General features: G+C 45.0%; 1 protein-coding gene across 2 annotated transcripts in view; it reads left to right on the top strand.

Annotated features, from left to right (window-relative positions):
- Window positions 1–477: 477 nt before the first annotated feature.
- dennd1b (DENN/MADD domain containing 1B) overlaps window positions 478–27,656 on the top strand; it is a 103,345-nt gene continuing 76,166 nt past the window's right edge. For both annotated transcript variants that reach the window (XM_087830461.1, XM_087830460.1), the window contains exons 1-3: window positions 478–757; window positions 1,233–1,297; window positions 24,331–24,374. In XM_087830461.1, the coding sequence (XP_087686587.1) occupies window positions 741–757; window positions 1,233–1,297; window positions 24,331–24,374 (126 nt within the window). In that variant the 5' untranslated portion in view covers window positions 478–740. The remainder of the gene's footprint in view (window positions 758–1,232; window positions 1,298–24,330; window positions 24,375–27,656) is intronic.

Below are 27,656 nucleotides of genomic sequence, written 5' to 3'. Positions count from 1 at the left end.
TTTAAAACAGACTTTTTTATTCTCTCAGCCTTACATTTATTAACCGTGTGTGTGTTTAACTTGGACTCTATTTCACTGTTTTTATTATCTTAAGGTACTGAAGACTTTTTAAAAATCTTTAAGCACATTTAGTTAGAAATAAAACAGAGACTATTTGTAGCTTATGTCCGTGTTTGTTGGACAAAATCAGTTGTTTTTCTACTTTTAGCCCCCTCAGCGGCTCCTAGGGCCGCACTTTGGGAGCCGCGGCTGAAGCTACTGCTGCCACAGCTATTGAACTAATAACACAGTCTCGTGGGGAAAGCCGTTTAAAATAATAATAATAATGAAAAAATACCAAAACCGTGAATCACACATCGCGCTTGTTACTCAGCGTAAGCGCGGGGAGCCGCCGGCAGGCAGACGAGCAGCAGCCGCTCACTGCAGCAGCCAAGGTGCTCGTCGGACGCGCTGACGTCACCAAATCTTTGACAGCACTTCCTGGATGGTGTTTGTTGTGGGAAATAGCCGCGGCGGCGCTGAATCGTGGATTTAGGCCACATAAGCGGCAGGAAAGACGGCACCGACTGCCACGATATCGCACCTCCAGGCATGCGGACGCGGCACCTTCCGAGCAGTGTCCGATAAACGCGAAGCAGAGACGGGCTGAGGCTGAAAGAAGGAGGTGGAAATACTGTCGGACAGCCCTGAGAGCAAAGCCCCCCGACAGCACGGAGCTGCCGCGATGTTGTAACCAAACCATGGACAGCAGGATAAAGTAAGAGCCTCCGAGTGTTTGCCCTCTGCGCTGTCGTTTCTATGCTAAAGGCTAACGCGTGCTTCAATAACGCTAAACGGGAGCTGCGTGCGTAAATGCGAAGGAATGTCTGGCGTAATTTGAGCCATCATCTCCAGCAGTGGCTTTAACAGCGAGGCCAGCTGGCTGCTCAGCATTTGGGTCAGTCTGTCGGCGTGTCTGCTAGCTGACCACCAATTAGCAGCTCCGCTAGCCGAGCAGGCGGACACCGGTCGCTCGGTGCCGTGAACGAGCCGTGACCTGAGCTCGATAACGTTAGAGATCAAAGAGCCCGTCTTTCTTTCAATCCAAAGCTCTGATGGCACAAGTGGGTACACCTGCATACCTGTGCACTGGAATGTGACCCAGCGGCTGTGCGTCCTAGCGCGCATTGTGGATGTAACACCTGCTTTTATCCCCCCTCACCTCTCAGTAAACACTGTTTCGTTCTTTTCAGGGAGAATCCAGAAAGAACATTTGATCTGGTTGTGCAGGTGGCGTGTCCAACATCTGAAAATGAGGGTAGGTGATCTTCTATTTATAACTTTCAGCCTGTGTGCGCACAACTTATTAATAAAACTTTAATGTTGTGCGTGATTCATAGAGCTGTGATCAAATGATCAGTCTGTTAATTTCCTGTTTAACAACATAAATGAACTGCTTACTTATTTGTTCCCTTTCTGCTGAGTTAATGAAAGCCTGACGTGGCATTTCGTGGACAACTTCTAACTTTATTCAGTTTAAACACATGTCTGCACCAAAATGCCAGTGAAGCTCATTTCTGTAAGAAAGAAGCAGTTTTGGTTTCCAGCCACTGAGAGGACGAGTATGCCTTTTGATTTCCTAACTTAATAAACGCACGCAGGATGCACATTTGTACTGCTCCAATGAAGCTCAGGTATACTGCACTTTATCTGAGTGCAGTTTCCCCCAGCTCTATCACTAAGTACATAAATGGAAGTGAAAGTTTGCTTTCAGGGTCTTCCTCAATAGTCTTCTTTCACTTGCAGATTCCTTTTTTCTGCAAGTGAACCTTTAAACTGTTCCAGTCCCGTCTGCTAATCTTCGGATCCCTGCGTCTCGTGCCGACCCCGAGGCCTCCTGCGAGAGTCAAACGCACAGACTCTTGTGAAGTAACAGATACTGTGGGACGATGGAACAAGAAATTAGAGAAAGTGTGTGGGCTCACGCAAAGAGACGACCTTAGCTGGAAAATGAGAATTCACGGTCATTTCACCGACATGTGACAAAGTCGTCTTCTGCTTTCTGATATAGACGTTTTTTCTCAGTTTGTAACAGCAGTAATTGTAACGCAGTAAGGACGCCGTGTGTGATGCGGGTAGTTTGTAAACACGCTGGAGTAACAGCAGGCACTTCACTCCTGCATGAGTCCAGACTTGAACAATGAGGGTGCTCATTATGGTTTTGGTTTTATGTGATTCAGAGTTTAGTCTGTCAAGATCCTCGGGACGAGAGGAGGTCATGACCCGGTTTGGCTGTAAAAGTGAAACTGGGAGCAGCTGTAATGTCGTACTGTTAGCGTCGTACAGTCTTCATTTATTTGACAGATTTGCACGAGTTCACCAATGTAGACATTTTTCTGGCAACCGTGACCCCACGAGGATTGTTTGGAGAAAGACGGTGCTCGGGTCAGCAGGCTGCATTAACTGTTGGGCTCTCTGCAGCGGTCAGACATTCCTGCAGTGGGACTATCCTGGGAAACGACTGCAGCCGCTGAAGAACAACATCGGCTTCTACCTTTTTCTGAATATGGGAAACCGAGTAACCCATGCTTCACATCCATATCCAGTGTTGCTCATAAGTCGGCGATCACTTAAGCGTATTGTAGCTGCGTGTTAGGCCAGCTGTCTTCGTCTGCTGCTCGGTGCTGACGAGAAAGAGGTGCTATTGGACGGTTCACGTGTGCAGCCGCCGGGCTGACCAGAGCAGACCGAAAGTTGCCCTTGGATCAAATTCTCATATTGGATTTTAAAACCAAACTCATAAACCACTAGCACGCTCTGTAATAACCGACTTCCTCTCCATATGATCTGGGGTTGGACTCATATCCGGACCCCCTGCTCTCTGGAACGGAGCCACGGAGCTGCGTGTGCACGCCGCGGCTTCGATGAGACGTAGATACTGTGCTGAGGTTTTGTACGACATGAGAACAGCCCCCGTTGGAGAAGTCGGTGTGACGTTAATGTGTCCCGTCTGCCCGGCGGGACTCGTGTTTGCGGTTGTTTTATGTTTCTTTTTAAAAGCAGCAGTTTCAGACGACCGTATGAGGAATGAGTCACTTCTCCTCTGATTCTCACCAATTTCCCTTTCTTTGACTTGGCTTTCGGTGAAGCGAGCGTGAAACAAAACACTTTGCAAAGGTTACAGCTGTCAGGGCGGTCTATTGTTTTACCGGCGCGTCGATATTCTATATGCATTCATGCGAGAAGCCCTGACATGTGCGATTCTCCTTCCTCTGGAGCTGAATGAGTTAATGCTGTGACTCACAACAAACGGGCTCTGGCCGCGCTGTGAAACCAACACGCTCGCTCGCCACAAGCTAGAGCTGTTTTCCCTGCAACCGAATATTAGGTACTTTGCCAAAGAGTGCCACTTCACATTCACACATAATCTTCCAACTGCCTCAGATAGACACATAAACAAAAATGCAGTCATGATGGACTATAATTAAATTGTCATAGCAACATGATGTAGAACGTGCGAGCGTTTGCAGAAGTGGAGGAGGGTTTAAGTTTCCTTGTGCTGTTCTCACATCTCCTCCACAGTTTAGGGAATACAAGTTTAATTTTAGACGGATTTCTTGGCTGGATTTCACTTGTTGTGTGCACGCCCTCTTCCAGCAGTTTGGTTTCAACTCAAATGCTTTCAGGCGACTGAGGAGGAGTCTCCTTTGAGTGAGTAAAGAGCCTGTGTGAGTTTTGCTGATGCTGCATCACTGTTGTGCCACTTTTCACCACATCCTGGTCCTGCAGGTTTGAAACCAGATCCATGTGCGGCAGCGTTACCCCTGCAGTGTTAAAAGCAGCATCCTCTTGTTGCTTTCAGTCGTGTTTCAAAGTGCAGGTAAAATTAGCTCAGACCTTTTGATAGTTGGTCAGTGTGTCGACCCTCAAACTTCCTGTGTTAACTGTGTTTCACACCTCCTGCAGTCAGCACTGTGCAAAAAGCCAACGCCCACACGCTTAAAGAAAAGCATAACCTGTCTTTAGTTGTCTCATGATGACTTTCCTCAGTGTACATTTGTGCAGAATAAACATTTATTAGTTGGTAGCTAATTATTTTTGCCCGACACAAAGGCTGACATTTGAGATCTGTGTGATGTCATTAGTTCCTATGTGAATTAGAGCTGCCACGATTAGTCGACTAGTCACGATTACGTCGACTATCAAAATCGTCGACGACTAATTTAATAGTCGACGCATCGTTTGAAGCTTTGTAAGATCACAAAAGACGCAGGAATAAGTAGTAGGATTTAAGAGTGTAATAACGGACTGAAACAGAAGATGGCAGCACTGCATGTACAAGGATGCCAGCTGCCGTTAAACCCCGAAGAAGAAGAAGCTCTGTCCCAGAATTCATAGCGCAGCCCAGCGCAGTTTCCAACAATGGCGGCAGCTAGTTAGTTTTAATATTACTCTTATTATTCTTTCTGGGTCACAAAATAAACGTTTAACATATTTTCAGGCGAGAATGTAGCTGTGTAAACCTCAAATATCTGCTCAGTTTATCAAGACACCACATATTTTCAAAAGCGCTCCGACGTTTTCGGAGACGTCTGTTAGCCACTAGCTCGATAGCTAGCCGGGGGCTAGGCTAACTAGAGCCGTGAGAACACCGGACTACTCAGGTTAAACATGATATATAAGTCAAATTTAATAAACTATCATCTTGTCTTTATTTTTAGTTAGCACATACCTGAAACACTTAAAGCTGTAAGCTAATGATAGTTATATAAGAGCAGATGCTGCTGGTGCAATAAGCTGTACGTTTTACGTTGAATGGATGATGATCTGATTAGTCGACTAATCGCAAAAATAATCGCGGACTAGTCGACTATCAGAATAATCGTTTGTGGCAGCTCTAATGTGAATATAAGTAACCAGCACTGTAACAGCTTTGATGGCTCAAAGGCATCGACTTAGAAAACCTTTGTCTGAATCAGCAGTGCAGTCCACATAAAGGGTTAAACCTTAATGAATTGTGTTAATGGGACAAACATAAGTAACCAACCTGCAACTTTTCCATTAACCAGTTCACTGAAGCCGTGTGCTGCTTCTGTTTTATGTGGTCATTTGTGGGGTTTATTCATTGTAAGCATGAATTAGGATTTGTTTAAGTGTTCTCTCCAAGAGAACCCAAACCAAAGGATACCAGATTAGGTCAGCTGGTCGTTAACTCTTACTCGCCAGCATCTGAGTCCATCTAACAAAGTCTCGTCTATCAGATGTTTAACTTCTGTGACTGCTAATAATGACTTTCACTTCCTTCCTGTTGTTATTCCTTTTAAGTTTTGAAAGATCAGTCTATTGCAGTTTCAACAACACGGGTCGGAGATCGTTACAGAAACAATAATAGCAGGTTTGACATTTCAGGGGGAAGTACTCAGACATCACCTGTCATCTGTAAACACATTATTGTGGTGCAGGCTCTTCGTTTCTTGAACATTAATGTTGTGGACGGGCTTATTTAGGAACAACAGTGTTCTTACTGGTGCATGTAGTGCTTTAGTGAAAGCCAGTAATTACGTTTGACTTGTGTGTAGCTGTCATGTTTAACACACGATCCGTCTGTTTGAAGCACACCGAGATTCAGACTCCTGTTTCCATAAAGTGGGTTTGATCAATACACCAGAATTAAAGTATTGGTAATCTATAGTTAATAGTAGGGATGTCACGATACCAGAAGCTTGGTTCCAGTACCAGTAGAACATACTTACCCATTCAATACCAAAACAAAATGATCATCCCGTGTACTTAAATATAAGCTCCTAAAATTAAGCACATTGTAAAACGCTGACATGCTGGCAGATCATTTATTTAAAGTGTTGACTTTATATTATGTTGATGAGACGTGGATTAAAATGTTAGGATGGTTGCCATGTAGGCGGCTAATGTCGCACTGTTAACTGTGTTAGCATAAGTGTTAATGTTGCCGTTGCAAACATTTCAGCCGATGGAACAAAAGCTGGTTTCACAACAGCGGTGCCAGCTTCCTCAAAAATAAATATGGTGACCTGACATTAGAAGAATAATACTTTAGATGTTATTACTGTGAAATGAACAGACTCTCAATTAAATTAATTCAATTCAATTTTATTTAGGCAGCACCAAATCACAACAACAGTCTCCTCATGGTGCTTTATAATGTAAGGTAGATCCTACAATAATACTTAGAGGAAAAACCCAACAATCATATGACCCCCTATGAGCAGCACTTTGGCGACAGAGGGAAGGAAAAACTCCCTTTTAACAGGAAGAAACCTCCAGCAGAACCAGGCTCAGGGAGGGGCGGGGCCATCTGCTGTGATTGGTTGAGGTGACTCATGGGGTGAATTCATTGAACTGATATTAATGCAGGTGTGTTATGAGCGCTGCTAGATCGGAGGTATTTCAAAGCACAGTAGTGTTAGTTGCATATTACCTTTTGCTAATTGATCCTCACCCCTTGGACTTCCTCAGCTGTAGTTTATGTTGTGCCACTTGTAGTTTTTCCTGTTCTTGTGGTTCTGTCTGCATGTAAGGACGGACTACAACACTTGTAGTTTTACGCCACTCGCTCTGCCTCTGTGCTTATGCTGTCTGTGGTACCAAAGAAAAACAATGTCGTTGCATTTTTAGAATTTTTGATGCCCTGAGCATAAGTTCTGGTGACATCTTTACTTAATAGTCAACTTGCCTTGTTTGCTACCAGTATGTGAGACCTCCCACACAGCTTAATCTCAAAGATGGCAGACGGCCCCGCCCCTCCCTGAGCCTGGCTCTGCTGGAGGTTTCTTCCTGTTAAAAGGGAGTTTTTCGTTCCCACTGTCGCCAAAGTGCTGCTCATAGGGGGTCATATGATTGTTGGGTTTTTCTCTGTATGTATTATTGTATGATCTACCTTACAGTATAAAGCACCATGAGGCGACTGTTGTTGTGATTTGTTTCGGGAAAATTAAAACTGAACTGAATGAATCCAAACCTAACATATTGACTCAGAAAGGCCAAAAAAACTGCACATACTGTTTGATCATGCCCGCTGTTGGGCTTGCAGGCTCCACACAAACAATGTTTCATTAGCTATTATGCGTAAAGCCTCCCATGCCTACCTGTGGTTGCCAATGTGGGTTTAAAAAGTGGCCCCTCAAGGAAGGGGGTGTAGTGTAGGCCCATTTGTTATTTTTAATTGTTTGAATATTGTGTAGCCTTCTGCTAAATAAATAAAGAGCAAGAAGACAGTTTGATAAACTGCAGTTTAAAAAAAGCTAATTAATCTCCCAATTTTGTGCTTAAAAATGGCAAATGTCCTTTCTGTGACATATACTTTGTTGTTTAGCAAGTCTCTGATGATTGATCGGGTATTAAGCTGGAAATATGTTTCAGGAAGCTGCCTAAAATTGGCGTGCCTAAGCACCGTGAAAGATAATGCAAAGGCAACACGGGTCAATACATTTTGTCACGTTGTTGTTCAGCTGGCAGCAGACCAGTCTAATATGTGCGCTGGGCTCGTTTCTCTGTTGTGCTCACAGAGATCAGTTATAACTACAAGGATCTGTGATGTTCGGCCAGCGCGGCCATTTAGTCACCGTGAACGTCACAGGCTTTGTTGCTATCGATACCTGACCTTTCCTGCGCCCTAAAATAAAGTCTGACTCACTGCAATCTACATCACGTTTGCGTGTAAATAAGAAGAATGGCGCTAATTTGTAAGTGTGGCGCTTAAAGCATGTTATTTAGAATAATTAACTCCAGTATGTCCTGTTGGACTGGCTCCCAGTTATTAATCCCGAGGGTGGGCTTGTTTTTCTTTTCCTTTTTTTGGCAAATGCTGATAACAACGTAACAGCAGTAGTTCGTCGGGGTAGTCCACTGCCCTACAAAAATCAAAGATGCTTCAACTGTCAGTCTCCTTAACAAATGCATCAGTAAATCTAAAGAGCCTCAGCATTCCCCAACAGAAGTGCTGTTTAGCAAAAGAAGACAGAAAGCTGACAATGATGGCAGTGTTCGCAGGACTTGGCTCAACGCTTGGATGTGTGGATAGATGACAGATACTGGTCCTGGTCCACGGAGACCTGGCCTCCCTGTTCAGCCTCAGCTCAGTTCCGCTTAGCTCTGTTGGCTCGCTGCTCTGTGGATGCTCAGGCTGTGAGCAGGCGTCGCCTAAGAGCGTGACTGGCATGCTAGCTACTAGCGGCCCTGGCTACATAAAGCCATATTGATGTGCTTCCAAGATGCTGCCAAAGCTAGCAGATGACGCTAATGCTGCCAAGGCAGTAGGTGGGGACAGATGCTACCTGTCCTCGCCCGCTCCCTCCAGCCAGATTGTTCCCACTAACAAAGCAATAAACTTAATAGATCAGCATATCAGTTTTACAGCAACATTCATGCTGCAATTAAGGGAACGATTTACTGTTTAAAAATGAAACAGAGGAAAGATTGAACGATGCACGGAGGTCTTTTATTTTGAAACGCGGCTCCAGTTTACTCTCTGTTCGATAAACTCCAACCTATTTTCTGTCTGCACTGTTTCCACAGTTCAAAAACTGCGGCCTCCAAATTGTCAGTGAATTTCTGAATGAATATTCGCGACTGTTTCCCCAAAAACCTGCCGATAGACTGACGTCTTCAATGTGTGAAGCATGAGATCCTCTGCCCTTGGAGGATGGATGAAAGCACTTTGTGTGATCTTGTTTCCATGCCGTGTTTGTGCCTGTCAGTTGTATACCTTTGAGCAAGTGTCTGCTTTTGTCTGAGATAAGTGACAGGTTTCAGTGCTCGGCATAGCTTCCTGCCAGTGTTCAAATCTGCTGCAGGAGGACTGCGAATGTGCTGATTTTCGGGGACTCTGGGAGGGTTTTTAAGAAAGTAAGGTGCAGCCTGATGGCTTTACTTTGTCCAATTATGAAAAGTTAGTTTTATTCTACCTACGGGGAACTTTTTCGCTGAGATGCGAAGGTCTCACGGCGTCCCCTGTTAGTCATCGGTCCGCCTCTCTCCGCTGTAGCGCCCTCGAGCTGCTCTATAATGTTCATTTCGTTCCTTTGCCTTTCACTCCTCCCCATTTCCACCCTTCAGTATTCACAGAGCCAAACTCCCGTGTCGTCGAACTTTTAGAAAAGGTTGAACGCTGACATTCGACAAAATGTCAGAATTGCTCCTTGACCCAGGCTCTGCGAGTTGTGAAGTTTGATTGGATACCAGCTGTGTGTCGAGTTTGCGGCGGGCTCACACTCAGACGGGAGGCCATTGGAGTACTAACAGATGCCATGGCAGCAAGGAGGGTGTTGATTGATCATTAGAGAGCCCACACTCCTCCACTCGCACTCCTGAGAGGACCCTAGGGTCTCACACTTTGTTTATCTCTCAGCCTTTCTCTCTCGTCTCACCCTCGTGACTTTGGTAAATTGGCTCTTTTTGCACAGAATATTCAAACTCTTTGTTATCTTTTATCCGTTTCCTGCTGGCAGCGGCTCGGGTGTTAACGCGGGTTGTCCGCTAATCACAGGGTTAGTCGTTCGATCCCTGACCCCTGCACGTATGCTCAGCTATGACACTAAACCCCAGTTTTGCACGGCGTGAGTCCCTCGACTTCCTGCTGTTCGGACTCTATCGAGCCTATTCAGGTTGAAGTTGGTGCTGGTTGTGCTGCACCCTGTTCTTTATCATATTAGCAGCAGTAACAGGTGCATGAGTCTGTTTTACAGCATCATCATTAAGTTGGATGAAATGGAGGCGTATGTAGTAAAAAAACTAAGAATAAGCAGTTTGGATATGAAAGGATGGCTTCGTGGTTTTTATCCCAGGTCTCCACAACAACACTGATACACAGCGAGCTGCAACGTGTCGGTAAAACTCGTTTGTGTTTAGATTTCTGGTTACAGATGACAACAGAGGCTGTTTTGGTCGGCGCTGCTTTGCTCTGGAGTCATTTGTCGCTCAGCCACGATGTCGTGCCCTGCTTCCAGCTCTTTTTGAATTTTCCCCATAATTGCTCCCCAGAAGTGTCTGTGTTTGCTGGGGTAAGTGGCTTTGGCTGCGATCGTGACCTATGAATGTTACACTTCAGTTTTTATGGGAGGAAAACTGAAAAAAATAACCCCTTCGGTGCTTTTGTTAATCCGATGTTGCTGGTGTGGCAGCAGGACGCTGAGGCCTCCTCGTGTGGACACCAAACTGTGGTTTTTCTCTGCTCGTTCACTCTGGTGCATTTTTCAAGCCCACGAGTTTTAAAGGTGTGTTTCTCAGCTTCCAGTGAGATCACACCGTTGCTTTTGCGGTCATTAAAAAGTTTCCTTTTCTTTCTGTCGTCTCTTGTTTTCACCAGGACTCACGGTGATGCTGCTTCGCCGATCCACGCATCATCTTAACTGCTGTTTCTTTAACATACAGTCTTTTTGGCTAAAGTGTGAGGAACTGGGGCAAACTGAGGCAGGGTGTGGCAAGCAGGTATGCGAGGAAGAATTATGCTGATGGCGGTGGTTTATAAACGGAGAGGTGGGAATGTTTGGGGGGGGTTGCTCGCTGAGCTCTCCGACGGACTGACACAGCACTCGAACTCGAGGGCGAACAGTTCTTTGTGTGTGTGAGAAAGCGTGATAGCAGGTACGTGTTTTAAATGTATAGGCCGTGCACGCGTATGCACATCGGTACGGATGTGCGAGGCTGTGCATGAGATGAGACGCGGCGGCTGTGGGAGCTGCAGGAGGCTCATCTGAATTCACTCACGCTGCCAGACTGGGAGAACATGGAAAGACTTCTAGGCACCGACGCTCACTGGCTATTTTTAGACTTTCTCCCCTTCCACAGGAGGGGAGAAGAAAAGTGGGAGAACGCAGGGATGGATCAATAATTTAAAATGAATTTGATGAAAGCAGAAGAGTTTCACGACATTACCTCCACTTGCTGCTTAAGATGTGTCGGTGGCTTGTTTCCTGCTGCTAAACTCAGCTGATGGGCAGGAGTGTGTATGTGCAGAGCAGCAGATGGTACAAACACACACAACCAATTATTCAGACTGAAAGAATAATGATTGGCTGGTTCGTATGCGTGTAATACCAGCGTGGCCTACTTTAGCCCACCGATGAACAGGATTAGCACAGACCCTGTGTTAATGTTGCAGAGTTTGAATCTGACCTGGTCTGCAAATTAGATTCATTAAGGAAAAAAAGTTGTGCTGGGAAATACGTGGACTTCTGCGCCTGTCATGTAGAGCGCCGCGGTGACGGCGTTTTAAAAGGATTAGGGGTTGAGTCACGTTTCATGACTGCATGAATTGGCCCGCTTCCTGTATCGTGTGCAGCGGGAACAAGGCGAGTAATATGGTTACCAACCGTGTTAAACGGTACACCACTTTGTGTGATTTAAAGACAAAAAAGCAGACCGCTCTCTGCTTCTCAGGTCGTCCTGTTTGTGAAAGATTCCCAGTTTTTGTAAAAAAAAAAAGACAGGAAAACTGGGGAAACGACCACAAATCTCACTGGGCTGATGCCACATAGAGCGACGTAAAGTGATGTAAAAGACAGAAACGTTTCCCCCGGCAATTAAGGAAATCAGCCTACTTACTGACGTGATGCGAGCGCTGGTATCCTGACATCCAGGCTGTTGTCCTTTAGACCTTAATTTAGTGTCTAATGCCAAATAAAACTGTCTGTGCTGTCATCTCAGCTTCTATTCTCACTATTTACATGCCAGCAGCTTTGCCCTCAGGCTACGTCTCTCCACCCAAGGCTGCTCCGACGTTGCCTAACACCCCACAATTACTCTGAAGACGATGGCGTTTACATCCGTGGAGTCGCCCCTGCTGGCCCTTAATTTGGGTTCTGGCCTATTTTTTCAGGACGGAGAATATAGGTCAGTGTGGATGTCTGAGACCATTTATCATTGCAAATCATCATTTAGCCACCGGGCCTTTGTTTTTGTATCGACACAGTGGTTTTACTTTAATATGAAGCCTATTGATAAATGTTGTGTTGGGTGCGAGTTTGTTCTGGAGGAGTTTTGCTGACTCATTGTTCTGTTTGCAGAATGATTAAGTGAGTAATGATGATTTTTTTTCTTAAATAACAGGATGCTTACACGGCGATGTGTGATTGAAATGTTTTTAGGTAATACAAGCTGTTATTTACCTTTATTTTTAGAGATGGCGTTCTGCAGGACGTGCTGTGTTCCCCTTATAAGTTGTTGTTCTGCAAAACTTGGCGCGCACTTTTCTGCAGAAGCCAATTACATTTCTGAGAAGTGTGTGTGTGTTTCTGTCAGTCCTTTGTCCATCAGTCCTGCAGAACACCGAGATCCCCGTGAACGTGTTGGAGATTAGGAGCTATTGTATGCTTTTAACAGCTGTATTGTCATCCCTGTGGAAAGACTGACTGACTGCCTGACTGAGAGCTGTCTGTCTGCCAGCCTTTACATGTGAACTTCAAATCACAGCTCGGCAGCACCGAGCATGTAGCCGCCAAAGGCAAGGCTTTACACTGTCATCAGTACCACGCGGCTGCCTCTGGGTGCTGTGCCATATGACATTAACAGAGATCGATCCTCTCCGCATCTCAAGGAGCTGCTGTTCTGCACAGCGTTTCCTCTGATGCTGCTGCCGCCACCTCAGAGAAGAGAAAAGGAAGTCTCTCCCAAGTATCCGACTGACAATGACCGTAAACCGTATAGTTATCTGTCACCAGTGTTGGTCAAGTTACTTGAAAAAAGTAATCAGTAACTAATTACTGATTACTTCCTCAAAAAAGTAATCTGTTACTTTACTGATTACTTATTTTCAAAAGTAATTAATTACTTAGTTACTTAGTTACTTAGTTACTTTTTAAAAACACGATTTACAACCTGAATAGGTGATAAAGTGATAGATCTTTCAGCCCAATTCTACTTTTTCTGCATAATCATCATACAAAATGTGATCAAATGGAAAAGTCTCTTTTTAAAACTTGTTTTATTAGTTTTAATCTTTTAACTTTATGCATCAAGCAAACATTTAATTATCTGCAACATTCACTGACTGGAAGAAATTAGTTTAACATTTAAACCTATTTTCTGCACATTCCAGCACATAAAATATATTTTTTTGTGTTTACACTCAGTCTTTCAAATAGATGAAAGTAAAACACAGCAGAAAATAAATAAAGTCAAAGACTAGCGGTCCTGTTGCTCTATTTTCACCTGTAAAGCAGGAGTGGGGTAGGCGGAGGGTTACCCTGGTGCAGGTGTGCCGCGGTCAGTGGAAGAATCCGCGAGTTTCTCTGTGAGTTTCCCATTACGTCGTAGCTACTCGGTGCTTGTTTGGAAGTTTAGGGGTTTTTTCGCTGTAAAAAGAAGTTTTCTTCCCACGCACAACGGACACTAATGTTTTTGTCACTTTTTATGGAATCAAACTCAAAGTAAGGTCAGTACTTCCACGCTTTAAACGCTGCACGCTCATACTCTCTCTGCACTCGATATATGATCCATTGTTGATCTGCACACAGCTGTTGTCACGAACGTCGCACTCGCTTACGTCACTGTCATGAGACATTCTCGTAAAAAAATCACGGTTTTAGTAACGCAGCGTTCCTACAGTAAAGTAACGGTAATCTAATTACTGTTTTTGCAATAGTAATCCCTTACTTTACTCGTTACTTGAAAAAAGTAATCGGATTACAGTAACGCTTTACAAGTAACGCGTTACTGCCCATCTCTGTCTGTCACATGACCCAGCAAATTCTGCTTTGCAACAAAGTGTCTTTTACAAACGTTTTCTGGAAGTTTCAACAAGATTTGTGGAATAAAAGAGGAAGAAATGACCAAAGCTGCACCCTCTGTCTTGTTTTTATGCATATTAGCCTAATAATAGAGTCGTTCGTTTACATTGCTTTTATAGATGCTGTTGACTGAGGCAGATGGTTGGACCATATGGAAGGAAATCCGTGACTATGTGCAGATATGTTGGGTTTTTCCAACCAATCAGCTGGCAGCCAGGCGGCGAGATCCTCACCTTAAACTTGTGCTGCTGTAATCAAAACTCGTCTGCTTTAGTATCACAGAGAAAAATCTAGGTCATAACTTGATTCCAGGTTATATCTCAGATTTTAGGGATTTTTATTGCCATCATCGGTTTCATTGTTGTGCACGTCGAGCAGGAAGTGTAGAGAGGAGTCTGCCCTGGGAGACGCCAGTTTGTTTTTTTTCTTCTTAGCTTAGGAGGCTAACACCCGCCTCCTCCCGACAAACACGCCGGTGTCGCGCTGAAGATGCAGTCATGCGGAGCCAGCGTTTGACATAATGTTGGACCAGTATGGAATCTGACTGGGAATATCACCGCTGATACGTGGTGATACACAGAGGCTGTCACAAAGGTTGCATCCATATGCTGTGCCGCTCATTCGTGAAGCTGTGAAATTGGGTTGCATCCCAACTAGCCTGGAGACAGTATCGCTTTCACTCCCTCGCTCTCTCTCTCCGCACATCCCACTGAAGCATTTTTCTCTCATAGCTGGAAAGACAGAACAACTAATGTGGCATTAATAGGGTCACATCATCTCCATGCAGCTCTTTCTTTCTTCTCCTTCCAGCTGAGACTGTTGTTTATCTTCTTCAGATGTAGCTGTAGAGATGGCTTCGAAATCCCCGAGGCCGACATCTCTCGCATGTGAAGCCTGCCAGTTGGGTTTTTTGGCTGGTAAAGCAGGCTCTACCTTAGAGGGTTTTTTTCTTCTTTTCTCCTTTTGTTTATTCAGATTCGAAGCATTGGAATTAAATATCATCAAGACCTATTTATGGATTCAATCTAGATCAGCGGTGCCACGCAGCGGAACGATTATATGGTGTTTTGTGTTGCGGCATCAGGTTTTTAATTTAATCGTGTACCGACACGGTGTGACCAATCGGTGTTAGAACACCTAAGAACCATATCATAGTTTAAGAAGTTTCTCTTTCCGAACCTCTGCTCGCTAAATCGGCATGAAATGTAAGCCTCGATGGGCAAAAAGGGAAAAACAGTTTAAAGCGCCTGCGAGTGTTTTTCTTTCTCGCCTTTGAGAGATGCCAGTTAATCTGCTTACGCCTTTAATTGCGAGCGGAGGGGTTGGGCCTCCTCCCGGCCAGAAAAAGACTACTGATCCAGAAGTAAAACGATGACCACCGCAGTTATTCCTTTCTTTAGGTTGCATACCCCCTTCCCATCCCCGGTTTTCTTTAGCCACCCTTCGCCTCCTCCTACCGTACCCTCCCTCAGAGGGAAGAAAGCTGACAATAGACATTTTTTGCCATATGTTGGCTTGACATCTTCATCAGGTTCACAGCAGGTTACCTTAGTTAACTTTCACTCCACTGCCTGATGGGATTTTCTCCCCGTTTCTCCACTCGGCCCAGGCTCAAAGTCTAGACGGCCTCGGAGGCAGGGTCCCTCTAGCCCCGTGTCCACAATGGCCATATTGTGGACGCCGGGTAGCGGCGGCTTCCTCCAGTTACAGCGAACGGGCCGGCGCTAAAACAATGCTTTTGTCCAGGGGCATACGAGGGGGGCCTAATCCACTGCACACTGTGAAATAAATCTCTCAGAGATGAGAGTGAGTGAGAGAAACTGAAATGAATGAAATCATTGCCAAGGAGGTTAGAGTGCAGCAGTTTAACCCCTGGCCAAGAAAGGGAGGCAAAGGGAGTGGGAGAAAGGAGGAACAAGGAGAGGCAGGCGCTACATCCCTTCATCTCTGCAGCTCGGATGGAGGAGAGGGGCTGCCGGTGGCTTTCGCAGATTCTCTTCTCACCAGAGGAGCTGCTGTTCACCATATGGGATTTGGCCTCTCTTAACAAACAGGCCCCCTATTCACTCGCAACACACAGTCGTTCGTGGAATAAGGTGAAAAAAGTGCATTTCTTATGCCTTTAGAACAGTGGATGGCCACGAGGGCTGCGAGTCTGTTTGATTCACATAGTATAGAGAATTATAAAATAGGGGCTTTCATCTAAATGTGTATTCACACTGGATTTAGGGCTTTTTGCTGAAAACAGTTTTAAAGCCGCGCATTCAGGTTGCTGTTGTTGAGGCGATCCTATAGAAGGACGCGCACACGCCTCTGCAGCGCAGCGTAAACCGCCATCATCATCGGGGTTCTTCGAATAGTTTGAAAAGACTCGTTTTTATTTAGCATCGTGCTTTTTTTAGTTTGGTGACAAAATGACTTGAAGTCGAGCGAGTTGCCATGCTGCACTGGGCAGCGAGAGGTTTCTGACACGCTGCTGTAACGAGCCAACTTTTTCTTCCGACCAGCAGCGTTAGGAATGACATCCTCTGCCAACAGCTTCTTTTTAGCCTACTTGAAAATCCCAAGAAGCAATAGATTTATGCCAAGTCGAACATGCCAGCGTTTTTCTTTTTTTTGCTTACTTGAATGTGCCAGAAGTATCGGATAGAAATTTATACAAAGACTTAAAGATATCGGAGGAAAGGTAGAGTTACCACGTCGTGTTTATTGGTTTGTCTTATACGTTCTTCCACCAGTGACCAAAACCAGTCAGTCGAAGTGTGCTGATCTCATATCTTTACCAAAACTGAAAAAACAAGGTCTAGATTCAGATTTTTACTCTCAAATCAAATCGGCGGTGAAACGGGAAGAAACGAGTTTATGTATCGGACCCGTCGCTCGTTCCTGAGGTTGTCCAAACGAATAACTCATTTGATGGACGGCTGCAGAAATGTGTTTTGTCTTTATTGTCTGATATACACCAGGTTAATACGTGTTGAACACTTCACCATTTTTCCAAGTAAATCTATTTCTAAAGGTGCCGTTGACATAAAATTCTCATCAGATGTCGGTAACAAACCGTCCAATCGAGACATGCAAATGTCTAAATATCATTGATGTCCATAAATTAAGGTTTTTGCAATGATGAGAAATTACAAAGAGAAAACAGTGTTGAACATGCTTTAACCCTTTAAAGCCGGTCGGAGCGGCACGAACGTCAGCGCGAACTATCGCATGTCCGCCATGACCTGCCCGAAACCGGAAGTGACGTCATTTTCGCGGAAATGTAGTTTTTTTTTTACCATCAGGGCCTCATGAGCCTATACTGGTGTTTTTAAAAGTTATGTTTGACTTTATGACTTTCTGTGTGGTTTCTGGGATGCTTAGGACTCATATTGCACTGCTGGAAATAGTTTATTTTGATGCATATGCTGCTTTTTTGCAAATTTGCATTATAATATTTATTTTCGTTTTTCCTGCAGTGTATAAAAATTGGTGTATTTCAAAAATAAAACTATGAAGACACTCAAAATAAATTTCCTGTGGTAGGAAACTATTTTGTGCAACTTTTTTGTATTTACAGTTTTGAGGGATAAGCCTCTTAAATTTCTCTAACTAGAAATATATGTTAAAAAACAAAAACGATTTTCAATTTTTTGGTAGTTTATTGCACTTTTTTGCAATTTATGTAATTACTATGCACTTAATGCATGCATATTATTAAAATCTGGGCTATAACGGTTGTATTGATGTATAGCAACTTGAAATGCTCCCAAAAATGGCTCCACAGCATGTAAACATATAATATAAGCTCTGGCGGACTTGGTTCTATGGTAGGTCTTAAAGGGTTAATACTCCTCCTATGCTCCAAGACGCCTCCTGTGTGCAGAAACTCAGGTGTGATTTTGGCCCAGCCTTCCACATAAAGGTTTCATGGGCGTCTTCAGTGAACTTTGACCTTTAGTTCTTACATAGGTTTGAATTGGGTGATCTAGTAGCTTTATTTGCTTTCTCTGAACCCAGTTGAGATTCCTTGGCTGTGTGTTTGGGATCGCCGTCGTGCTGAAACGTCACCCTCGCAGCAGATTTTTATCAAGAATGTCTCGGTACATTTTTTTCTATTCATCCTTCCATCAGTTATGTGAAGCGTGTCGGTGCCATGTGCTAAAAAACAGCCCCACATCCTGACGTTCCCACCTCCAACCCTGTTGGTGTTTGGACCTCCAAACATGGTGTGTGCAAACACGTCTCAACGTGCTTTGTCTCCTGCAGTGGAGTCTGGTGTGGTGAGTGTGCACACAGGCCTTGGTGGTTGAGTCTTTACGGTGAAATGATGCTCTTTGTCCTTTCAGATTATGGCCCCAACACTGCTCACTGGGATGAGAGAGCTCACTGGTTTTACCCATCATGAGATGTTTCTTGTATGACGCATTTTATCTGCCATCAGCTGTAAATGAACCTGCTGATATTAATTTGCACCAAGTGGCAGGACTCTAATTACTGATAGATGTCACATGGTGTCGTGACTGCGCTGCCTTTATGCTTCCCCCGTTCTTCATGCGTTCAATACTTCTCCCCGTCTCGTTTCTCATTATTACACATAATTTATGGACACCTGTGGTTTGATTTCTGTGCATGTGTGGACTGGATTGGTCGTTCTCTGGTGAGAATTTCATGTCAACAGCACCTTTAGAAGTAGATTTACCTGGAAACTGGTGAGGTATTCAGTACTTGTTGTATCTTGCAAAATCCAAGGATGAAACCAGACAACTCGTCATGTTGACTATATTTATGTTGCATTCAATTCAATTCAATTTTATTTATATAGCGCCAAATCACAACAAAAGGCGCTTCATAGATACAGAGAAAACCCAACAATCATATGACCCCCTATGAGCAGCACTTTGGTGACAGTGGGAAGGAAAAACTCCCTTTTAACAGGAAGAAACCTCCAGCAGAACCAGGCTCAGGGAGGGGCGGGGCCATCTGCTGTGATTGGTTGGGGTGAGAGAAGGAAGACAGGATAAAAGACACTGTAAAAACTGTATAAACATTGAAATAAATCCTCACAGATATAATCAGATTCTTTTTTAACAATCCAAACGATTTGTCAGTTACAATCCACCAAATTTCATCCTAAAAAGGACGCGAGGGTACCGAACTTGATACGTCGACTGCCTTTGAAAGCTTTCACGGGTCCGGTTTAGATTTCGTGCCCTGCAGAAATTGTCAGCCTCCTCGTTGTTGCTTGTTTAACCACATCGTTCTGCTGGTGAACACTAGCAGCAATATGGCGACTGTGAAATCCTGCCATTAGCAGCAAATTGGTGGGTTCGGACTAAACTTCATCAGCTGTTGGGTGAGGCATCGAGGTGACTGCCAGTGGGCTCACTGACTTTCAATATGGTTACCAGAGCCTGGCGTGTTCACTAGTGACCAACCGTCAGCTGCAAAGCGAAGGGTGACGAGCAAATTGCTTCATCTGCGGATGGCCTTTAGGCCACGCACCCACCTCTCCTCCATCGCCCTGCACGCCGCCCCCAGCACCCTTTCCCCATTAATCCATTTTTCCACTGACTTTCAAAGGCAGATGTCTCAGAAATTGCCAAAACACTGATTTTTGATCAACCAGCACCGCCCTCATCTCACCAGTATCTGTGTCACGGCTCAGGGGCTGCCGGCTTGTTGCCCCCATTGTGACTGTTGGGGTTCAGCCATGCTCAAAGCCCTCAGGGATCAATGGACAAGCTAGTGTACTGTAAATATTCACTCCTGAGCTCGCTGTCTATCTGTAAACACGCATCTACTCACACGGTGCACATTTGCACACGGGGCACGCACACGCTTTGCAAACAGACCAGTGGTCAGTCCTCACTCATCGCCACGTTTGCCCACATCAATTTTCTCAGGTGTGAATGGAGGAATCTAACCCTCGATAGGTGATTTCAATTCAATTCTCACCCACTGAATCTGTTTACACCCCACCGGGGCGAAATATGCTAGAGGTTGTTTTCACCTCGCCACTAAAATGTCCTGTTTTAATCTGGGCTGCAACAGCTCTGTGTAGAATCTGTCAGCTGTAGTTTGATTGACATGGAGACGTGTACGTCTATCAGATCAGTCTGTTCTGCACGTGGGCCCAAAGACCCGTGCATGATGGATGTCTAAGCAAACAGCAGGAAGCAGTAGCTTGGTTTTACGGACGTTTCAGAGGTGTCCTCGAACACGGCGCTGAAGTTTTTCCAGTTACAAATGCACGAGTGTCCCATCATTTGGGATACGGGAGAGTGGGGGGGTCGTCTACCAGTCAGAAGCGCCCGCCTGCTAAAGTATGCAAGATACTCAGAGATCCATCCATCAGGGTGTGAGTGTGTCTATTTGGATGTTAGACAAAAACGCTGTGTGTGTGTGATGAATAAGACTTGTAGCAGAAACTGATTTGACTGGTCAAATTGACTAGAAAGGTTCCCTATAAGCACCTTTACCTTTAATTATTCTATGTGCACATACACACACTGCTAGCCTTGTCTGCTGGACACAGGAAGTGGTTTATGTCCTTGTTAGCAACAGAAAACATGTAAGTATGACGTCCACATCATACCGGAGTCTAAACCCACAGAGGAGAGAGTGCACGTGCAAATCACGTCATAAACAATATGAAAGGTTGTTTGCACGTCGTTCTCAGAGGGAAATGAATCGGAGCGGTCTTTGCAGAGTTCAGGTGTCTCTGGTGTTTTTCAGAATGAGACGTATCTCACTGTGTGTGCACGTGTGCAGGAGGGGAGGGAGGAGAAACCAGTGCAGGATCTGTCATAGTGACATTTGTGTCCCCTGGAGGAGCAGCGGGGGTCCTCTTCACCTCTGTAACCTTCAACTTTCAGCCTTAACCCCCTTCGGGCCCCCTCTTGCGTCCACCACACGCCCTGGACGTTCTGAAGGGGAGGGGTATGTGATTGCAAGACGGTGAGAAAAATAAAGAAGGGGGGAGAAATGAGGGGAGTGTGAAAGGAGCAGCAATAGAGCTGAAATCGCTGGGATGGAGAAAATGAATCGAGCCGAAAGAATAAACAGCTGGAGAAAGACGAGAAGGACACATGAATGATAAAGGAGCGTGTTTGTGATGTTCAGAAGTTCTCTCTGCTCGAGGCATGACTCCAAACTCAAAATGAACGTGTCAGGTCGGCACGCAGGGATCGAAGGGGCCGATTTAAAGGTTATTGGGGTCGTATGGTTTTCATACGCAGTGAATAGGTTGGAATATCTCCTCATCAATACTTGAGGTGGTGTCTGGTTCCTCTGTCCTGCATTGTTCACCAGCAGCAGTTCCCATCCTCTCACCCAGTAAATAAGCATAAAATAGGCCGAACTGTCGGGGCGATGGGGGGTCGTGGAGCTTGGAGGTTTTTTTTTTCTGTCAGTCTTTTCAGGATGGGGCCCATGAAATGATCCAACAGGATTATGTAAGCCATCATTGATTGTGCTGCGTCCTGTCATCCGTGGGTCCTTTGTGTCCCCCTGTCTCTCGTGGACAGCCCGGTGCGTTAGCCGCAAAGCTACTCGTGTTGTTGCACATCGTCTTCATCCGTCTTCTTCTCTTCTCTGCGTTATTTTTAGGCTCGAGGTCCATCGAGTAAATTCAGCTTTCTGTTAGAGGGCTCAGTCGTCCTCGCGCTTCAGACCGGGTGAACTCTCGCAGAGGTTTGCTGCTTTCACGTGAACTTTCTCATCGTTCTGCTTTGTTTACATAGAGGTGGGGGTGTGTTTATGAGCCCGTGGGCCTTTTTCTGCGGCCGTGACAGTGAACTTGGCATGTGTGAGCTTGTCTGTGCAAACCCTCGCTGTTCTCGCCAGGGTCACGGGGTGACCTTGGAGCTGTGGAAGCCATGTTTACCACAGACCCCTGTGTTCTGGCTGTGGCTGGGTGATCGCTTCATTTCAAACACGAAGCATTAAGCCTGAGAGAAACTAGTGTGTGTAGTTTGGATGCTCGTGGATCACACTGAGGCAACCGTCGGCCGAGGCGCCGATTACGCGGTTCTTTATCACGTGTGCTAGGGCTGCCACGATTAGTCAACTAGTCATGATTACATCGACGACTGATTTAATAGTCGAGGCGTCGTTTGAAGCTTTGTAAGATCACAAAAGACGCAGGAATAAGTAGTAGGATTTAAGAGTGTAATAACGGACTGAAACAGAAGATGGCAGCACTGCATGTACAAGGATGCCAGCTGCCGTTAAACACCAAAGAAGAAGAAGAAACTGTGTTCCAGAATTCCTAGCGCAGCCCAGCTCAGTTTCCAACAATGGCGGCAGCTAGTTAGTTTTAATATTACTCTTATTATTCTTTCTGGGTCACAAAATAAACGTTTAACATATTTTCAGGTGAGAATGTAGCTGTGTAAACCTCAAATATCTGCTCAGTTTATCAAGACACCACATATTTTCAAAAGCGCTCCTACGTTTTCGGAGACGTCTGTTAGCCACTAGCTCGATAGTTAGCCGGGAGCTAGGCTAACTAGAGCCGTGAGGACACCGGACTCCCGGCAAATCTTTTAAAACCCACCGCTGTCTTTCATTACTCAGGTTAAACATGATATATAAGTCAAATTTAATAAACTATCATCTTGTCTTTATTTTTAGTTAGCACATATGTTAAACACTTAAAGCTGTAAGCTAATGATAGTCAGTGTTGGGGAGTAACGGAATACATGTACCACCATTACGTATTTAAAATACAAAATATGAGTAACTGTATTCCGTTACAGTTACCGTTTAAAAAGATGGTATTTAGAATACAGTTACTTTGTTGAAATAAATGGATTACACGGCGGTACTTCCCTGTTTCATATTGTGGCGGGTCAGGACTGTTTGGGTTTTGTTTGACAGCTACGTTCTGTTGTTCCAGGCGGCAGCGTTACGGTTGCCATGGTTACAGGGTGACGCTCTCTCTCTCTGCGTGTTTCCTGGGTGAGAGAGGCGTTTTTGTTGTTGTTGTGCTAAGCTAACAGGCAGAATGCTACAGGTATAGCTCTAAAGAATGTAGCATCATGGGCAGTGTAGTCCGTGCTGCAGGGAGAATGGACTGCCATACTCGTTATGTGTCTGTGAGCGAGGGAGGGAGAAAAAGGAAAAGTATGAGCTGTCATCGAGCAGAAACGGGAGCTGGAAGCATGTAAATATAATAATAACCACTGCAGCCAAGAAGAGCGCCTGACGAGCCCAGTTGTAATTAAGCTATTAAGACTCGACTGTACACCGTGTTCGTGTTTGCCTCCAAAAACAATAAGTTCCGTTGGAGCAGCCTTTCAACGTCTCTCTCTGTCTCTCGCTAGCAAAGTTGACCCAGACAACAAAGTAAAGCTAGTTTTCGGCTACGAGCCGACACAGAACCCACCGTATTAGCCAGAGGTCCCTTTACTACGGTTCGGAGCCGCGGACCTTCAGTAACAGTAATAAATCACAGCAATGGTACATTCATGTAGTTGTAAACAGCATGATAATATATTAAGTAATCCAAAGTATTCAGAATACGTTACTCTCATTGAGTAACGTAACGGAATGCGTTACAGAATACATTTTGGGGCATGTATTCTGTAATGGAATACATTTTAAAAGTAACCTTCCCAACACTGATGATAGTTATATAAGAGCAGATGCTGCTGGTGCAATAAGCTGTACATTTTACGTTGAATGGATGATGATCTGATTAGTCCACTATCAAAATAATCGTTTGTGGCAGCCCTAACGTGTACCAAACACGCCCTTATTCACTATCCAAATATTCTGGAAAATGTTTCTGTGCTCTGTCTTTGCTAAATACATACGACTGCTGGATGATTGCAGTACTGTTGGCTGGTCTGTCTGTTATTAACTTACCAGTTTGTATCTGGTGCAGCAAGGATACGATATGTGGAGGCTTTCCTGCTAAAACACCGAATTCTCTCAGCAGACGTTGAATTTTGTCTGATCAGAAGCCAAAAGTGCACAGAGTGTTTAATAGAAGCGCTCTCTACGCCGAACACGCCTTATTTCCTGTATTCTTATCGCTGATAAAACGGGTATCACACATATTTCATTTCCTTTATTCAAACCCAGTTAATCACGTTGGCTAATCTGTCAGCATCAGTGTTGTTTTAAGTTGTTTACTACAAATGGATATCACAGTGTGCTCGGTTTCATGCAGCGCTGCTGTAGAATAATAATAACAATAATAATAATAAACCTTTTAGTGTAAGATTTATCTCCTCAGCAAAACCAGGCTTGAATCAATGTAGCAATAATTAAGCAAATAAACTGGGGTACGTGTTACTGCGGCTTAAACGTGCATGATTTGGTGTGTAGTATAAACTCATATCTACAACGAGAGTATGGATTTGCATATTTGCAGCACATGCAGCCGAGACACTCTGTGTCTTGTCTTTCACTGTGCGCTGCTCACTCTGTGCATGCACGTGTGTGCGAGTATGCATGTGTGCGTGCGTGCACAGACTCACAGCAGCCACCCTTGCCCCCACCCCTCTCATTAATATGTATGTGTTCTGAGGCAGCTAGCAAAGACGGTGTGTTTCTCACCCGCTGATTAATGCTGTCTGTCAATTACCTCCAGATCCAACCGTGCTGTGGAGCTTCCCCCAGGACCACACAGACCAGGTTGGAACACATTCTGCTTTTTCATTCCTCTGTCTGTCTCTCCCCCCAAATCTTCCCCTGGTTCAACGTTACAGACAACCTCTACCACCTCCTCTTCTCGCATCTCCCTTCCTTCCTTTTCCTAATGCCCTCACTCACCCTGCCATCCTGTGGTAACCTTCCCCAAAACCCACCACCACCACCTCCGCCGTTCCTTCTCTCTCCCCTCCTACTCTCCGTCTCACTGTACGTCTGTTGTTGGTAATGAAAAGCAGTGAGCAGGTCTTCAATAACTGACGAATCAGTAATTATCATGCAACCGTGACAGGAATGCGCACCTCTGTTTTCCTCTCTGTCTCATTGTCCTCCTGTTTGCCTTTTGTTTCCATTTATTGTGCTCATTCGAAATCGGAAATAAGAATAAAACATCTGTTTTGTGCTCTTTGGCTCAGCGTTCTGATAAAAACCACTCGAGGGTTGGTGTCTGTTACCAGCTTGTGTGACTTAAATTCCAATCATACTCTGACTTTATTTATTTTTCTTACCAAAGCAGAGAACGTGGGAAACCACTTGTGCGATAAAGTTAAGCAGTCAGGTGATCACAGGGTCGAACGGGCTGCAAACTTTTGAAGTCTGAGTCTGTCCAAACGCCCAGCCAGTCAATCCTGGGTCCCTCTAAGGATGCTCCAGTCCTATATAGCAGACATTAACCACAGGTTCACATTAAATACACGTTGTTTTTGGTTAAAATCCAGTGCCGTGGTCTCTCCTGGGACGCAAACAGTCCCCGAGCCTCATCACTCCCTCATTGGTTCTTATTTGAACCAATGAGGGAGTGAATGTGACCTGAAAACCTTCCTAATGCTCGTCACAGCTTTTCTCAGCTTCTCACGGGGAAATCGTGAACTCTTAAATATCGTTTCATTTAAAAGTCTTTTACCCTCAGAAAAATACAGCAGCCCAGCGGGGTGTCGTGTTTTCTCTATTGTCGATTCGCCTTTACAGTTTAAACCCAACTCGATCAAAACAGTAACGCAGCCTTTAACAACGTGCGTGTGCCCATCATCGGCGAGCGGAGGCTGAGAGAGAGAAGACAGGACGGGCTGTGCGTTGTGGACGGATGACTTTGGGCAGCCTGTCAGCTGAGAGGAGGGAATAACCAGACGTGTAGCTGATAGACTCCAATATGTGGCGAAGGTTACGATAGACTTCAACACAGCAGCATAGCTAGTGAGTTTAAACAGCTCTCCTGCCTCTCTGATCCACTTTGAGAAATAAACTGAGTTGTAGAAAGATGCTTCAGGCTATGTCTGCCTGCCCCACAAGAACCAGAGCGTGCTATCAGAGTAAGAGGTAAAGGCAGTGAGGGAATGGGAGAGCGAGCAAGAAATTACACACTTGCAGAGGGAAGAACAGGAAATGGAAGCGAAGGGGGGGGAACTGAAATGAAGACGTAAACATAGGCCCAACACGGTTTTTGTGTTGACGCGGGCCTCGTGCATCCTCTCCAGCGTGGCTGTCCTTTTTAGCCCCCCGCAACCTCGCTTTTCTTTCATTCTGTTGTCGACCAGATCGTTTGTGTGGATAAGATGGCCCTTAAGATGGCCAGTTAGCCTGCTGTGTACAGAGGGATTGGCCCTTTCCCCCGTATACATAAAGGCTGTATTCACGGGCCTCATTACCAGGATTAAGGCTCCTTTCCTCCTTTGTGGCTCTGAAGGCTGGAGTCCTCTGTAGCCACAGTCTCGCTCTCTTTCTGTGGCCCGAGCTGGCCGGCATATGGCGGCAGCAGCCAGCGATCTCTGCAGAGGGGCTCGCGGCTCAGAGCGAGGCCTCCTTTTGTTTAGGCCGTTATTGTTGCTCAGCGTAATGACATTTGTAGGCCGTAGGATCAGGGTGGAGGGGTTAGTCTACCCCAGGGGAGACGGGGTGGAGAGAGGGAGAGAGAGTGGGATGGAAGGAGGGGGAGAGGCAAAGACATGCAGACAGACAGGAGTGTGGATTATGGAAATATGAATTGATTTTTTTTCTCCTGTTCAGTGGTAGAATAGAAAGCTCAAAGGAGAACAGACTGCAGGCTGGCTGGCATGCCGGGGTGGTGCTAGGGAAATGTGAAGCGAGAGGTGCTCGCTCCTTCTCTCCCCCCAACACGATTCCTCTAGCAACCCCTGAGACTTGTGCCCTGGTCATCCACAGATGCCATTTGGACGGAGAGAAGCAGAGATGGAAGGGAGAGAGGAAGGGAGGGAGGGGAGGGGAGGGAGGGAGGGGAGGGAGAGGTGGCTAAAGCATATATTTGAATCATAAGAAGGACTTTTTTTTTCTTCTTTTTTGCAAATGAAGCAGACAGATGGAAATCTGTCCGTTTCCTCTCAGATCTCATCCCAAAGTAGTGGAAACACACACACACACACACACACACACACACACACACACACACACACACACACACACACACACACACACACACACACACACAGACACACACAGTGTGGTGTATAGAAGGCCCACTTCTGTGTAAAGAACAGAGGATGATATGATAAACACTCAGCAAGTTCCACCAACTTGCACAAACTGTCAGCAGCTCCACAATATTTCAAAACGTGAAGTTAGTCACTCGGACACTCCCTTCTGCAAATTGCTCTGCTTTGAGTGTAAAACTCCGTTTTCCATCTCCAACGGTGCAGTTTTATTTCCTTGTTTTTACTTTCCCATATGGAAAAGAAATAGTAAAAACATATATGACTTACTCATGAAAGTGGCCACTTTCTCATTACTTTCATATATTTTTTTAGTAAGTATACAAAACATACAAGTTTCATCATATAATTTTTCAAGGGATCTTGAATCTTTCACTCTTGTATGCTTTTAATACAAGTTTCATACAAGACAGATAAAAACTTTATAAGATTTATATATATCTTTTCCATATGGGTTCACTCTGTTTAATTAGTTAACCAGTTTAACAAATAGTCACGTAGTCGAGCTCTTTAAGCGATGCATAAAATGAAACACATGAATCATCTCGGGGAACGAGAAGGTTAAGACTTAAATTTATGTAAGTGTGGAAAAACGATGAGACAGAGTCGATGCATCTCCACAGTCCACTTACCTGGACAGCGATTGGTTGGAAAAATCTGATTTATTTTTAGTAACTTCGAAACAGAAATCCAAATTGACCCAGTACCCCCCCAGTGGGAGTGTTTCTGTTATCCATACCATTTGATATCAGGAGAATTGTTTTCCTTTTTTCACTAATAATAGATATTTGCACGTATTGTTGGGCTGTTTCATATCTGCTGA

This window comes from Neolamprologus brichardi, chromosome 17 (genome assembly GCF_056152115.1).
Source record: "Neolamprologus brichardi isolate AB-2024 chromosome 17, ASM5615211v1, whole genome shotgun sequence".
Classification (NCBI taxonomy): domain Eukaryota; kingdom Metazoa; phylum Chordata; class Actinopteri; order Cichliformes; family Cichlidae; genus Neolamprologus; species Neolamprologus brichardi.
The sequence above is the reverse complement of the archived record's forward strand: the minus strand, read 5'-3'. Positions and strand labels throughout refer to the sequence as shown.